Consider the following 16,793-nt stretch of genomic DNA (forward strand, 5'->3'; position numbering starts at 1 on the left):
GTGTGTGTGTGTGTGTGTGTGTGTGTGTGTGTGTGTGTGTGTGTGTGTGTGAGTGTGTGTGTGTGTGTGTGTGTGTGTGTGTGTGTGTGTGTGTGTGTGTGTGAGACCTGAAGAGGCTAACAGCTTAAGTGGATGCTGTCAATGCCTCGACGTGAACACGGTGCTCTTGTGTGTGACCTCCGACCTCGTCTCAAACCTGCCACGCCCTCGCCTCCTGTCTGTCTGTCTGTCTTTCTGTCTGGCTGGTTTTGTCCTGAATGAGACGGATCAATGACGGCCTCTTTCTCTGTCGCATTTCATCAATAACTATTTGCTTCTGAGTCAATTCCCCAACTCTTATCAGATCAGTTTTGAATTTCCTCCCATTCCTTCTCCTTGCGACCTTCCTCCTCTGCTTTTCCTTCTTTTCACCCCTATTTTCTTGGGTCGTTAAATCACAGAGTTAATATCCAACCTTCTCACCGTCCTTCCTTGTTCTCCTTTACAGCACCTTCACTTGGTGAATGATAAAATCAATACAGAGGCATGAATCACAGTCATTCAAGATTTCAACACATGAAGCAAGAGTTTAAATTCGCAGTGCAACTGGGATTGTCGTGTCTTGATTGACATTTAAATAAAGCTTCACTTTAACTTGAAATGAAATAGAACAGGTGGTAGAAAATAAGAGAAAAGTCTACAGCTCAAGTGTGTCTCCTGTGTTAAATGCTGAAAATTGTTCTGCGCGCATTATAATTGGTTTCAACTCGCTTTCCATCAGATGGGATTTTCACGCAACAGAGGGCTATAGAGGAAGGAGACGAGGGCAGAAAGCAGGAGTGAATGCCAATGAGTTCATGATATGCTTGAGGTGTACAATGCAGTCTCTGGTGCTAAAGCCCTCTGCAGGTAATACATACTAAACCCCCCCCCCCCCTCAGAATATTCAACCAGCTTCTACATCATGACACAGCACACTTGGCAAGAATTTTATGAACGAGGGAGTGAGAACGAGGCTGGATGGATGGAGGAATGAATGAATGGAGACAAAGGAGAATTTGTAGCAACCCACCTACATCATCAGCCTACCTCATTGACCTTCACATGTCTCGCATCAGTCTAGGCGGGAATGGACCAACTAGAATACGAAATGACCAAAATCAGCGCTGAGAGAAAAAGCCACGAGAATCGAAGTCATGAAATCCTCCCGGGAATGCAACACGGGGAGTCTGCTTGCGTCAACTGTGTGTGTGTGTGTGTGTGCGTGTGCGTGCGTGCGTGTGTGTGTGGCCTTTTGACATCTGCCTCGATTTGACCTTCCCTCTTGACAAGCTCCAGCCACAGGAGTGCCTGTGTGGGCTAAACCGTTCACAAACAACGTGGGAGACTGCACGGCACAACTATGCTCGCGCACAGTGCTAATGTAATTCTCAGTATCGTGGCCGATGTCTGGACTTCACAGAGGAAGCATTATGAGTGCAGGCGTACGCGACGCTGATGAACCCTGCTGACTAATGCATGGAGGAGTGAGGGAATATTTTCTGTAGGTGGCTGAGGCTTGTTGGGAATTTACTCCTCGTATCCGTCTTTTATTCACCTCCTCTCCCGCAACTTCAACCACTTTTTTTAGTTTCAATTTTTTGAGGTACATTCAGGTTTAGCTCAGTCGGTTTAAAACAGTCAGACAGGATAATGGAATGGGTTTACCTGACCTCGGCAACAAAGATAATCAGAAAATGGAGGGTTTTGATAGAGAACAGTGAAATGAGATGAGAAAACGGGAGGGTGAAGGGGAGGAATAACACGGAAATGTAACTAAAAAGAAGAAAAAGAAAGAGATTACTAATAACTGCACACAGCCATGATGGAAACGTTTTCTAACAAGAGGTGTTATTTCTGTTCATGCCAAAGAGAGATATACTATAGATAGGAGGGCGGCTTTTAAAATGACGCAGCATTCCATTATGCAGCGCCAGCCCACAAAGAGCTGGGGGTTATCGGGCTAAACTAAAAAGAAGTCCTGAAAGCACTTGTGATGCCTCTCCTCATTCCCCTGGTGCCACTCAAATCCACCGGGCCCTCTCATGTACACTCAGAGCAAGGAGCGGGATGAGGGGCTGGAAAAGAATAACAAAGGAGAGAGAGAGAATAGGATGCAGGGGGAGGAGAGAGAAGAGAGACTGTTCTGTCGGCCTCGCAGAACCACTTCATATTCCCTGGTGGGGGAGACGACGACGCAGCCTCAACCCCAAACAACACACAATCTACTCAAGTCCACATGTATTCTCACAGGCAAAAACTCCATTCAGACAGTCTGGTGGTAACACTCTTCCTGGTCGAATCCCCCAGGCATTTCTATGATGTGAAAACACTGCAGTGATGAGAAATGAGCACATTTTGATCCAACCACTCATCCAAACAAGATGCACATGACCACATTTTCCAAAAATAGCATAAATGACAAATGAGTCCACCCATGTCAATGAGCAACAAGTTAAACTACCTTATCGGTTATTTGCCTCTTTTTTTTTTTTTAAGGCCACCATCAATTAACAGAATTCATCACGAGTCTTATTAGACACAAACCTCCTCAATAAGACGACACTTTTTTGGTCGCACCTCAAGAGAAACTGTGGAACCGGCAGATGAGCAGCACAGGAAACTGAAGTCAACTGTGGAGTTCATTCAAGCTTGACCGAAAACGTTGACGATGGCTGCACCGTTCACACTCTAACAGTATGAGCCGAATGCATTTAGTGTGAGGAAAACAGTTTTACCTGGCAGGTCAAAATCACGAGAAGCACAGACCGGAGTCTCTCCTCCCCACCCACCACTTAACAGTATGTAGTGACATCAAGGCGGTAACTGTATTTCCCAGGCTGCTTTGATAATCCGTGTTGTACGGGACTCCCGCCCACACACACATTTGCCAACAGCGAATGTTGGCACTAAAAACAAAAATCGACCAAACCTCCTTCACTGAGCGCTACTGGAGGGAGAAATGTTTGAATAGAGATTCCGCTGAGCCCCTGTTGACTACAAACAAAAGAAAAAGTATAGTTTTGGTGAGCGAGCAGGTGGCACAGTGGATGGAGACTGGGTGGCCTCCAGCGCAAAAAAACCCATATACCTGCACAGCTTCCAGCAAGCTGATCAAATTAAGAGGCACAGCTCCGCTCTCCTTCACCGTGAGTGAACCCCGGGCCACACAGCCGCTGCACCGCCGGCAGCCCGGCCCCTCCGCCTCGTGTGCCGACGCCCTAATGAGTTTCATGTGAGGAGCATTAAAACTGCTGCTGTGGACCGGCGGAACTGAGCGGAGCCGGCAGAGGGGCCGCCCTCTGATCCCGTCACCACAGACAACCCGCAGACTCACAGTGTCAAGTTTAGTTTGGTTTCATGAACACACCGGAGCCCAACAGTCATTATAGAAATGACATCAGCACTTTAAACGTAAAGGTTTAAGCACAAAACTGCTTCCTTCTACTTTACCAACACGTCTAAATTGAAACGTGTACTTTGTGAATATGTTTCATTTCTATTAGCAAAATCATGACCCGACTACACAGGCTTATTTGAGGTGCTTTTGAATTTATCCCACAACCCTGATGGTAAAATCATTAGGGCAGCGTGCAATTTCAGTCAGACGATTTTATGGCTTCTCCCCAAACACCTAACCAGAGAGTTGGAACGATTCCACATCAGGCTAATTAGCCACCGGTTAGTATTGTGAACACATCTTACCAGTACAATATTCATAGATCGTATCGTAGCAGGGAGAAATGACAAGATCTCTAATGCAAGACCCATTCAGTAGATGATATGGACCAAACTGCACTGTAAAAGAAAAAGTGTATTCCCGTGGAAATATGTGAGCGATGAACATGATTCGGCCTGTTGTGCGATGCCGGCTGTAAGGACAGGCCATCACCAAACTCCTCAGGATTCATCCTCTGGTGGCTATTCATATCAGACAGTATCCGGAGACTGTCGGCAGACTGAAAGCAGTTTCCCTTAGCTTCCACTCTTGGATCTTGTTGTACTTGCAAACCAAGCTCAACACAAACACACACGGATCACCTGACCATGAGTCTCTCTACACTTATCACAACACATGAGAAAACACAGAAGCTTGTGAGCCCATAGACACACACAGACACACACACACACTGTAGCTGCTTTGAACTGAACTGGTATTAAATTAGATAAGAGTCGTGCGTGTTTGCACTTTGATATATCTGGTTCGACAGTGATGCTACATGAAATACAAATATCAATGCATTTCTTAATCTCCAATTGTTTTGTGAGAATGAGAGACGCTGCATCATGTCTGGATGTTTGCCTCTCAGTCTCGCCCTCGTTGCCTTTTGCTGGCACTCGCTCTGACTGTATCTGTCATGGGGCCAATGCGTGCCACAGGCCACAGTTGCGTAATGACACACAGAGAGACTGGGATCTGAATTACAAACACTGCATTCATTCAGCAAAGTAACCGCAAGAAGGGACAATGTCACCTAAGCATTTAGATGAAAGTCAATCATAGAAATACAAAGGACTAAAGCGCCACAGTATAGGTTCTGCTGCAGCGGTGGAGCCAAAGCCCATTAATACAGTCATGTGACCGGAGTGCAGGCTAATGGTCAACGGACACAGTGACGCAACCTCTAAATCTTTCCACCTCGCCGCATCTGGGTGTAAACACCGTCACATGGTAGGGAGAGTGGAGGGAGAAACAGAGACTGAACAATCAGGCAGAAATATTGAAAGGAGGATGAAAGAAGAGAATCATACAAGGGGAACAAAAAAAGAGAGGCTCAAATGGAGATATTACACAGATGGTTATTAGCCAGCAACAAGAGAGAATGCATTCAAATCTTGGACAAAAGGGAGACACAGACTGCGGACCCATCTCCAAAAGGTCACGAAGTAGCTCCGTGTGAATATTGCTTCATGAGCTTCTTATTATTTTGCTGTGGTGGATGTCTCCTCTCATTTAGTGCTTTCCATTTTTAACTGTCAGTCAGTTTGCAGAAAACAAGAAGGCAGAGTCTGTGCTGTGGAACCCACTGGTCACAAAGAGGGGGCCTGTTTCGCTCTGACTTATGGTCGTCTAATAAATCTATCACTGGCTCCCGTCATCCTCTTCCCCCTATCAACATGTTTCAATATGGCTGGGAGTGGGACGCACGAAGCCACTTTCCAAGAACACCAAAGGCGATTGCAGTGGTCACTTCAAAGTCCTCCTCCCTGCGTCCACTTCCCTGACGTGGCCCCAGAGCAAGATGCTGATCCACTGATCCTGACCTCTGCCCTTTTCCCCACGTCAGAGCAAATGAGAAGAGACAACATTCCCGAACATGCATCAATCCCTCCTTTAAGTGTGAACACTGCTACGTGTCTGGGTCGACCGGCCAGCAGCCCGGTGGTGCGGCCCGGTCTGTGCACTTGTTGTCGGCGTCGAGCTGCAGATAACGGCGGCGGGCAGCGCGGGGACATGGCGCGCTGCGTGCGTAAAAACGGCGGCGCAGCGCAGACGCTGACGCACAGTGCAGACTTGAATTCAGGTGTTTGCCAGAGATTATCGTGCATCTTTTTGGGCACATGTCGGAGCCTATATATGCATATATGGTTAAATAATGTCGGACCACGTGAAAACTTGCTCCAGACTCCCGCGTGATTGTTTCGACACCTTGTCTTTATCATTATCAATATCATCATTCTTATTGTCATCATCATCAATATCAATAACATAATACTACACTCAGAGAGAATACGACGCTGTGTGTGTGTGTGTGTGTGTGTTCCTTCACCTTGCAGGTTGTACTCGCCTTCCACTCCGCCCAGGGTCGCAGCCCGGCAGGCTCCGGAGAGCAGGCACAGCAGCGGGAGCACGAGCAGCATCGCGCCGTCAGTTGTCGTCCTGGTTCGGCTCATGTCCCGGTCCCGCGCGGAGGCGGAGGTGCGTCCAATCCGATTGCAACAGCCTAAAGTCCCCGGGCTGGTGCGCCTCAGCTGCTGTGCATCCTGGTCCCGCGGGTTGCCCCGAGCGTCACAAGGTGGGGCGCGGGGCTCGGTCCAAGGCAGCGACCGAGAAGTTGGTGCGACTGTGTCCAAATGAAGTGCACGCTTCTTCAACACTTTGTGTTCTGCCGTTGGGTTGCGGGCTTGCTCTCTTGCCGTCGCCACAGTCTGCACAAAGCGCGCAGAAGTGCACGCATCCGCTCGGCGCGACTGCGGGCTGGTGGTGTTATTCTCCACCGGAGGAGAGCGACGAGCTGAGAAACCTGGAGCGGAAACTACTGGAGTGGAGATTTCGCAGGTGTTTTTCCAACAAAAAAACTGTGCTGCGAACTCATCCAAAAGTGGAGCCCTCTCGTGCAGGAATAACGCCCGGTGTCCTGGACAGTTACACTAAAGCCGAAGCCGCGTCGCTCTCCGCGCTCGTTGCGCCGCGGCGTCGCCGACTCCGTCCCGCCGGTGCAAGCGAACCGCCGCCTGCGTACACTTCAGAAGGAAAAAAAGATGTTGCCGCGCAAGAAAGCGATGAAAGCGAGTGAGAACATTTCAATGTGACACCCTTTGCGAAGAGAAAAGCCAGACACCGAGCGCGCGCGCGCCGGTGCACGTCTGACAGGCAAGGCTCGGCGCTGCTGCTGTCGCGCTCGAGCGCTGACCGACCTCGAACTCAACCGTCTCGAGCCCCGCCCTCCGGAAGCGGCGGCGCGAGAGGAGCGCAGGTGGGAGGATGACGTCACGGGGACAGGTGCGGGGAAGAGACTGACGTGAGACGTCAAAAAGGTCGGGCTTTTATCTTTTTTCTATTTTATTTTTTTTATGAGGTTCCACTGTGATGACATCCTGTCTTACAACTTCCTGGGGTCGGATTTGGGATTTTGACTTCCTTGGGCAGTTGAGCTTCTCGTGTGTGAACTCCACCGCTTTTAAAACCGCTTCTGATAAATGGACGGACACACACACACACACAAAACAGTCATATTAGAGCTTCATTTTGAATTCAATAAAGATGATTTGATTCCCGATTGAATCTCCGACAGTGTTTTCCTTTCTTATTCTATCACCGCAGCTAGAAACCATACGAGGAGACTGCGACGAATCTGACGATGAATAGTAATACAAATGTAATATTAGCTCATATTAAAATAATGATCCACACACTATTTCTCATGAATATTGATCATGGCCGATCCCTTCATTCTAAATACGATCGTCCATGTTTTTGGATTATTTATTGGACTGTCATCTATTGAACATCCGTCCATGTGGAGCAAGGTTTTCTCTTGACTCTGTGGGAGCTGAGATCCGTTGGTTTCCTCAGATGGACTCGTGTACATCAATCGTAATAGGAAAATGGTCAACATCAATGTGACGCTAACGAAATTCAAAGGCACCTTGATACTTTGATGTCCAATCCACGCCGTGAGCTACTTCCCTTAAAGTGACAGTAACGTGCCTATTAGACATAAAATACTAAACAAGATATAATCTGCACTCATTCTAACCTAAGCATGAACATGAACATGTCGCAGTGTGACCTGGCTCCCAAAAGTTGTATGGGTGAAATAAGACCCGTTCAGAAACCCTTTTGTGGATTATTGTTGTTGTTGAACTATCACATCCTTGTTGATTTTCCTTTCAGCGACTATGAAGCTGGATTAGGCTACAGTCTGTTTCACATAATTAAAACATATTTAATTTCCTGTTTAACATTCTTTAATTTATTCAGTTACTCTGTGTTGTAGTTTTCTTACTTCATCTGCAAGTCATCTCCTTGTGGTTTTGGGGGTTGGGGAGGGTGGTGTGTGGGGCGGGGGTTAGGAGGAGCTTCCAAAGTAAAGATGATTAAATAGTAGATGTAAGGTCAATGCTCTTCAGGCCCTAGCCACTAATAACTCACAGAGAGGTTGTTTTCTACCATGTGCCATTAATTTGTCCAGATAGTTCCTTGCTACTTAAAGATAAATAAACATGAACATAACTCCTGGTGATGACACGCAGATATCAAAAAAAAAAGAGCCAAAAATGGCTCAAGCCTGTTTTGCAACTTTAATGTTTTCTTTTTTCCCCCCACAGCTGCACAGCGGCAACATAAAAAAATGTAAGAAAAAAAATGTGCACTCTCTTTCACACTTGCTCCCTCTTTCTCTCCCAGGAGCAGAGCGGCGGCATGGCTGGCACTGCTAACCGGCCAATTTCACGGGGCGGGGGTGCAGACATGTACCCCAACCTGGGACAAAAGGGAGGGGTCACAGAGGGAGCCTGGATTAAAGGATTTGGTGGATAAAGAGGGAGGGGGGGGTAGGAGGAGGCGGGGGGGTCAGAGGTGAGGGAGCGATGATAAAGAAAAAGCCAAATGGAGCTAAGAAGTGAGCGGCGCCGTCTCTGATCAAGCCCGATTAAGCTCACACTGTGCGCGTCTCATCAGTCTCATCGTTACGCGCCCAATGACTTTTGAATCATGAAGCATCACACACGATCACAATGGATGTCTTCATTTGTGAAGGCTGCAGCGGCCGTCGGGGCTGCGGGCACTTTTGAAAACCCCACCCTGCGTTCACCCGTGGCTTCTGGGTGGCGAGCACGTTTATCAGTGTCAGGGTGGAGGTCCAGATCCCCTCCGGTTCAGTCATTGTTGAGATTTACTGCAGTCCATCTGGGACAAAACAAACCTATATGAAAGTATGAATATCTTTGCTAGACAGTCATTTAAATTCTTTTCACTGCTGCCCCCCTCTGGACAGGTAAAGCAAGTACTAAAACAGACCATCCATAATCAAGATATCAGTCAACAAGATGGTAGGATAAGCAGACACAAAGATAAAGCGAGATACACACACACACACATACACATGTTCAGATTGATTGAAGCCTTCAAACCGCCACGCACACGCTGATTCAAATTTGAAGCACAACATTTACATAAATTGGCTGCTCAGACTGGCATAGATTAACCAGAAGCACCAACCAGAGAGGAGCATGGCCTTAAAGGGATTGCCACGGCTGCTTATCTGTCACCGCACATTAATATTCAGACCCTGATGGACGCTGCAATCCGTGACCCTGCACCCCTTCGGTTAATGCGTGCGTATCAGTGTGCATGCCTGTTTATGCATTGTCACAAGTCTGCAAATGCACGTTTGAGGGTGTACAGTATGTGTGCGCACGCGTGTGCAAATTTCTGTGGCAGACAAGAGCCAACTCTGGGTCAGGCCAAAGGTTCTTGCATGTGTGTATGTGTTACTTGTAGTTGGAGGCCACTGGTTGAAGCTGGGGGGAATTTTAATGGGCGAGGAGGACGACAGAAGAAAATCAGACAGAGGCAAGAGCTGGAGAGAGACTGACCAACCCATCTCCTCCAGCAAATGTAATTATATGGCTGCGAATCCGTGAGTAGGCTGCTCCTTGATCAGCTCCAGGCCGGGCAAACACACGCGCGCGCACACACACACACACACGTGCATGTTACATTGACCTTGTTCTTGGACCTCAAGACTTTATCCAAAAGAGAGGGAAAGAGTATTTATCACGAGGTCTGCCTCTGCATCAAATCAAGCCAATCTGTGACTGGGTCGATCTGCCGGGTAGGTAATTACTGCAGTCGTGCTTTTTAATTCAGTTCCAGTACTTATCGTGTGTGTGTGTGTGTGTGTGTGTGTGAGAGAGAGAGAGTGGGGGATTCACAAATGGATGGGAGCCTTGTGCCCAAAGAGCATACGGGCCACGTGCACTCTCACACACACAGAAACACTCATTTAGTTAACAGCTTTCATTTCCCTAATTAAACCCAAGATGTATACCCCCCATCTTTTATGTCTCGCTTTCCTCTCTCTCTCCATCTTCTAACCTCTCTTGCCCCCATGTCCCTATTTCCCATCGTACTTTCCCCCTTCCATGCTGCACCTGCATACATTTTTCTGCCCCCTCCCGCTGTCTGTCTTAATTAATCAATAAAGCCGTCAATCTAATGGATGGAATAAAAACCACATTGCAGAAATCCAGTGCTGGGCATGTGTATATTTGACCTACAATGTCGGACTAAAACAGATTACAAGCAGAGCTTGGGATCAATCCCCTTCCCTGTGTGATATACACTACTTGTTTTTTTATCGCTGCTGGCTTGTTGCCAACTGATTTACCCCACAATCCTTCACCTCTGCCGATGAGGAAATGGAACAAACAGCTCAAAACCTTTTTTCCACTAATCCCCAACAATGGATTCTGCTGCTTTTTGGAGGGTGGAGATGGACAGGATGCGGGCAGTGGGTCTGACTCTGTTGTGCTGAGCCCAGGTAAGACTGAAGTGTGTTTGTCCAGGCTATTAAAGATAGACAGATGGAATATATGAAGGAACGACAGACATAATAAATACCATCCTTGTGTGTGGAATTACTGCAGAGTTTTATGCGAGGGAGGAACTGCCGTCAGCTGGGAGTAGCGTCATCATCGTCATTGTCATCATCATCATCATCATAGTCATCATCATCACCTGAAATCAGAAAGCAATAGAGAGGTTGGTATGATATAAGTGGTCAATTATTTTATATGGCCCACAAGGGACCTTACAACAGCAGATGTGGATTTTTACAAAGTGCAACATGGTAAACTGTGGCCATAAAGGGATGAACATGGTCAGCAACACTACTCTATAAAGGCTGTGACCATGATTGATTGGTATTTAGAGGTGCAGAGTGTGTCTAGAAAAACACTCTGCACCGTTACACCAGCAGCGGCCTGGACTGTTGACACGAGGTTACTCGGATCCATGGATGGAAGATGGACAATGTTTTTCCAGTCTTAGATGTCTCTCCTCGGTTGACAGGAACGGAGCCTGCCGTGGTCGTCTGATGTTGTAGCCCCCCTGCCTCGAGGTCCGATGTGTTGTTCATTCTGAGAAGCTTTTCTGCTCACCGCAGTTGTAAAGGTCGCCTATCGTTGTTAATGTGGCCTTTGTGTCAGCTGCCACCAGTCTGACCCCTCTCCTCAACAAAGAGGTGAAAACAGTCTGCAGAAGCCGATGCATGCTCACTGGGTGATTTGTCTTTATCGCCGTTCTAATCTGAGATGCATGATACAATATATTTTAGTTTTCATCCATTTTCACTAAACCCGAAGGAACCAACGTAACTGATTACAACATCTTAGGAAGAAAATGGCACTGTCAACGTTTTAGAATTTTCTTTGGACCTTGTCAATTTCTTTCTGGATGACAGAGGGGATGTAGCTCAGTGGTAGAGTGCATGCTTTGCATGCATGAGGTCCTGGGTTCAATCCCCAGCATCTCCACTTCTTATCTACACAGGGTGGGAGATTCTCTCCCTTGGCTCACACCATATTACAATGACTACAATGGCCTATTCAAGTGTACATTATGTAAAAGCATTTCCCTTTTTTCAAAGGTAAATCAATTCCAATTAACAGAATAGGTCACTTTCAGTGGAATTTACAAGGAAACCGACATTTTCAAGTGAAATTGATTTTTTCAGGCCTGCAGCTGATTTTTGTTTTCATGACAGATACACAGTTATATTATGAATACAATATGAAATGTTTTTTTCAAGCATAACCTTATCTTTGCTCATTATCTGTTTCCATCTCCATGAATTTCCCTCCTAACATTGGTCTCTGTAAGCAGAGCAAGAGGGTGAAAAGAAGAATTGCTCTCACAGGAAAAACAAAACCAGCTAGAACCTGAAAACATTCCCGCATTTTTTTTAACCCATACTGAAGAGAAGACTAATCCCAGTTCGGATTGTTCGGTTCCCATCAAGCAGCATTACAGTTACTTTATGTCACATGCATGACATATTGGATGTATCATAATTGGGGCAACTGAAAATAATCCCAGCCCACTCCAGCCTTCTGTTGTCTTTAAATTCGTGGCTTAAAAAATTTGCCCACCATCCCCAAGTAGTAGCATTAGTCCGTCGCTTCCATCGTGACATGAGCGCAACATGACTTCCAAGACACGCGTGTTGCTGCACCTACACTGAGGTGTCGCCACACAAGGCTCGGCAGGGGAAACAAAGTCGTCTCGCGCCATCGCACACAAATCGTAGTGCATGTTTTCAGTGTCTGTTAATCACTCACACATGACCTTTTCCTCCATACAGCCATGGGAGAAAACTGTGTGCCATCCATCCCTGTACTGTGAATTAACCATGTTCAAAGGAAGCTAAACAATCAATTATTTACATGTCATACACACACACAAACATACCATCTATACATAAGCATATACACTCACATCGACACACACCATAGCCTATTAAAAAGCCTCATCTAATTAAAAGGGATCATTCCAGCTATAATTAGCCTGCACGTCTGCGGTGTAGCCATTCTTTCATATAGTTATTAGCCTCATCCTTCTGAAAGTGCTTTGTAAGACACGCTTACATGCGGCTCTTCAGCAACGGCTGATTACAGTACTTCAATTGAATATTGCCAAGGCTAATGTAGTAATTCCCAACCAGGTGTTATGGAGTAAAGATTATGTATTAGCTCGAGTCATTTTAGGAAATTAAATATAGGTCCAACCCCCCACAACATGTTTTGCAGCTAAAAATGTGTAAGAATAAGTTGGCAAGCAAAGAGAAACACCAACGAATGAATAGTTGAGTGGGTCAAAATAATGAGTGAATGATTAAAATGAATAAACCCAAAGTAAGTTACGGGAGAAAAGTTCAAATAGACAGTTAAAAGTAATAGATAATGGATTAAGTTAGCTTTAAATTTTAGCTTAAAGTAATGTATGATGCGTTAAAATAGTTGGCCAATTAGCAAAAAGGCTAACAGCAATGTATGAACAGTTCAAAACAAAGTACAAGGAAGAAAGGATGAAACGGTTGGTTGTTGGCCAAAGTTATGGATAAACAGTTGAAATAGATTGCTATAAGTAATGCAGTACAGTTGAAACATTGAATAAAAGTCTTAAAAAGACAGGAGCTCAAACCAAGGCATTTCAGAGAGAGAGAGGCGCTGCAGGAATGGATGAGCAACATTGGAGCATGTAAATCTTTTCAAGTAATTGCCCAAATTAAAATGATGAACCTGAATATGAGCATAATACATCTCCTTGAAACAATCACAGTTCAATTCTATGAAAAAAGGGACATATTCATCAGTAACATACGTGTGAAGACTTTGCATTTGTTTGAGAACATGGCAAAGAAAGGTAAAATGTTATTGGCCAGTGTGGCTCTAACCCAATTCCTTCTGTGCGCCATCCTGGTAGACCGATTCCGCAGCAGATGGTGCTATCAATTATTGAGCTCGTGAAGAAAACCTTGCCCTCAATCAGATTAAGTAGATTATGCCATCATCAACTCCCTTATGAGCCAGACTCAGTTTCTTAGAACAACATATAACATCAGGTTGCAACCCCCCCCCCCCCCCCAACATCACCTCCATCTATACATCTATCCAACCACCCATCCATCCTCTTCTCAGCAGTCTTAAAGCGTCACATCCCCTTGATGTCTTTATGTGTGTTAATGTATGCGATTTTCAAATCTGACCTATATGAGCTACACATTGAGCGTTATCCGACTATGTACAGCGATGGAGTCCCTGTCAGCGTATTCGGCGCTCCACCCAACCCAATGTAAATGTCCCCTTAATCCTTTTAACCCATTCCAACTGCGAGGAGAAGCTGAGGGAGAGAGAGAGCCCGGGGCAAGTACGACATTGTGCGCCTCCACCCCGCTGCGATCTGTTTGAAGAAACAAGTGCTCAGTGCAAAGTGAAGCTCCTTGGCTCCCTGTGACATTAATACATGACTAAAAAAAAGCCAATAGACTGATCCACAGCGTATAAATGGAAAGACATGATTCTGAATGTGAGGAAACAGAGAAAGAGGAAGCAACACTAAACACCTGCTTGGGTTTGCAGCTACTTACATGGTTAATCGTGTAATCTACAAGTGCAGCAACCAGCAAAATCTGTCAGTTTGATTTCACTGCTGTTTAGACTTCAAATTCATTTTAAAAGCACAAACCAATGGTCCATGTATTCTTTTCTTAACCATTTCCAACATTGCACTTCACCAAGGTATCCTTTATGGAGGGTTTATGAGTGGAAACTGATGGTTTAATGGTTAATAAATCATTTTGTGATAATTCATATCACCATTTCCACAGTCGTAGAAAACATTTTAGGTATCATAGCAAGTAAGAAAAAAAACTTGGGTCCTGTGTATAATTCTACATTTTTTGCGTTTATTATTTAAACTAATTGCAGGTATTTTTTTTTTTTTATGGAGGATTATAACCTATGCCCAGTACAGTATACATACAGTACAAAAATCGTGTTATGCTGCCTCTCCCCTCCCAGCTTCAGTTGGACAAACCTTTAGCTCTCAATGTGTGCATCTACAACATTTCGTTGTTAACGTAGCTTTTTTTTTTTTCAAAAACAGTAGTTGCCCCCATCCTCCCATCAGTGGATTTGAACAGTGTTGTGTGTGTTGTTGTGTGTGAGAGGTGTTAGTGTGGGTCAGCCGAGGATGTGACAAGATGTTTACGGATAGACATGCGAGGTGATTGGGGTCATTGTTTCTTAATGCTAAAAACTCTGACCTCCGACAGGATAAGGCAGATGTTCTTGGCAACATGTTATTAAATCTCATCCAGGGAGACAACGTGTCTTAATTGAGAAGGAGTGAGGGGGGGCCTAGAGGTTTTACAGTCAACAATTTCATAGGGGAATGACATTCAAGTGACATCACAAGGGCAGATATTTTTCTGCAGATTTTTCATGTCTTGTTCCCAGCGCTGAAGACAAACTGCTGTGGGTGGCTGATAGCGCAGATATTAAAATCCTTTTTCGCAGTAAAAAAAGCCACCACAGCTTGCGAGTTTCGGCTGGCGCTGCCTCTGTTGGCTTTATCGCTCTGCTGCAAATCTGGGCCTGGGCAGATGTGGAATATTCCCATTTCATAGCTGCTTTGCCAAAAAATGTGCAAAGGTCTTTTGGTGACAAAGCATTTATTGGTTGAGGGCGGAGAAAGATTTGGCTGAAATATACATTGCATTAGGGTGTGTAATAGGTAGATATAATACAAAGGATAGAAAATAAAATATGTCAAACAATTAGCTAAATTAATTCAAACTAATTACCGGTGGCTGCATGGTCTCAAACAAAAGGGTTTTCGACTGAACACCCACCAGGACCTTCAGACTCGAAGCGTTCAGGCTCGAAATTCTTTTAACGGTCAGACTGTGTCAGATCACCTGGGAATAATTACGTCAGAAGCCAGCGGTGAAAAGATGAAGCGCTTTGGGTACATGAAAAGCGCTTTATAAATCAAATATATTATCATTATTATTATTATAAATGGCCGTAGGGAGGACACAGATAGTTTCACTCCGTTTATTCAGATCACACTGCACCTTGGATCGTTGATTCAGTAATTCACTGCGCTTGTGTGTGGCTGTCTGCGTCTATCTTAATCCTCAGGCTGACACGTTGAAGACTATATGTTGTTGTTGTTTTATCTTTATCCAGTTATTTTTTTTCCCCATTTTTTAAAAATTAAATTGTTTGTCCTGAATACATTAACAGTGTAATTAGGCCTTTTTTATGTAGTCTCTTGGCCTGTTAACAAAACAAGCACACTAAAATGTATAAATATGCCATCAATATTGACTGTACCTAGGGGATGTAGCTCAGTGGTAGAGCGCATGCTTCGCATGTATGAGGTCCTGGGTTCAATCCCCAGCATCTCCACTATCTTTATACCTTGGACTGTTTCCACAACAGAATCAAAATGTGTAATACAACGTACACTAACCACACACTTAAACAGAAACTTCCTACTGATACTGGATATTTCCTCCCTTTGCTGTCATATTACCCACGGCATGGATTCTACAAGATGATGCAAACTGTCTCCTGAGATTCTGTTCATTTCAGATCTGGTGACTGGTCCAATAGTCCACTGAGTTCATTTTCAGGTTCATGAAATCAGTGTGATATGACTTGGAGCATTATCATGCCGGAAGCAACCACAAGAAGATAGTAAACTGTGGCCATAGAGGGACGAACACGGCCAGCAACAAAGGAAACATTCTCCACTCTGGTGCAACCATCTGCAGCCTCAGCAGAAATCCAGGCTCATCTGTCTTTCCGGCCTTCACCTGTCCAGCCTTAGATGTCTGTCGTCGGCTGACAGGAGTGGAACCTGACGTGGTCGTCTGCAGTTGTAGCCCCTCCGCCTCAAGGTTGGACGTGTTCATTCTCAGATGCTTTTCTGCTCACCGCATTTGTAAAGGTTGGCTGTCCGAGCTAACGTGCCCTTTGTGTCAGCGCCAACCGGCACGACCCCTCTCCTCGACAAGGTGGATCTGTCTGCAGGACAGTCTGCAGAGCGGCTGCTCACATGGGTGATTGTCTGTTTTTCGCACACTTCTCGGCAATCCGACAGTCACGCCGCGGTCAAAGTCACCGAGACGCATGATACTGCCGCATGTTTGACAGATGGGAAGATTGCACGAATAAGCAGGTGTGCAGGCACAAAAAAAGAGTATAGTCAGTGCAGATACACACTGTGCAATGATGCTCTTTTGTAAATATGGTTTACGCTTGCATTTCGACGAATGTGATAAAATCCAAATGACTGATAATCAGAGGGGATGTAGCTCAGTGGTAGAGCGCATGCTTCGCATGTATGAGGTCCTGGGTTCAATCCCCAGCATCTCCACTACTATTCTTTAAAGACACAGAGCTACCATTCTTCCCACCTATGTGTTACACAATGCTGCATGATGTATATAAAGTCCAAGGGTATTTTGCTAGAAAAT

At 45.4% G+C, this 16,793-nt stretch overlaps 1 protein-coding gene and 3 non-coding genes across 5 annotated transcripts in view; 3 read left to right on the forward strand and 1 right to left on the reverse strand.

Moving 5' to 3' along the window:
* Positions 1-6,668, reverse strand: part of sema4f (sema domain, immunoglobulin domain (Ig), transmembrane domain (TM) and short cytoplasmic domain, (semaphorin) 4F) — a 45,898-nt gene extending 39,230 nt beyond the window's left edge. Inside the window, exon 1 of one of the 2 annotated variants that reach the window (XM_035624072.2) lies at positions 5,808-6,668. In XM_035624072.2, coding sequence (XP_035479965.2) covers positions 5,808-5,913 — 106 coding nt within the window. In that variant the 5' untranslated portion in view covers positions 5,914-6,668. Of the gene's footprint in view, positions 1-5,789 lie in introns of both variants that reach the window. The other variant, XM_035624071.2, reaches the window with a different exon arrangement.
* Positions 6,669-11,208: 4,540 nt separating this feature from the next.
* trnaa-ugc lies at positions 11,209-11,280 on the forward strand. Its single transcript has one exon. It is a non-coding gene; the product is annotated as a tRNA-Ala (tRNA).
* Positions 11,281-15,648: 4,368 nt separating this feature from the next.
* Positions 15,649-15,720, forward strand: trnaa-cgc. Its single transcript has one exon. It is a non-coding gene; the product is annotated as a tRNA-Ala (tRNA).
* A 901-nt stretch (positions 15,721-16,621) lies between these two features.
* Positions 16,622-16,693, forward strand: trnaa-cgc. The gene has a single exon. It is a non-coding gene; the product is annotated as a tRNA-Ala (tRNA).
* The last annotated feature ends 100 nt before the right edge of the window (positions 16,694-16,793 follow it).

The sequence above is a fragment of the Scophthalmus maximus genome, chromosome 2 (genome assembly GCF_022379125.1).
Source record: "Scophthalmus maximus strain ysfricsl-2021 chromosome 2, ASM2237912v1, whole genome shotgun sequence".
Classification (NCBI taxonomy): domain Eukaryota; kingdom Metazoa; phylum Chordata; class Actinopteri; order Pleuronectiformes; family Scophthalmidae; genus Scophthalmus; species Scophthalmus maximus.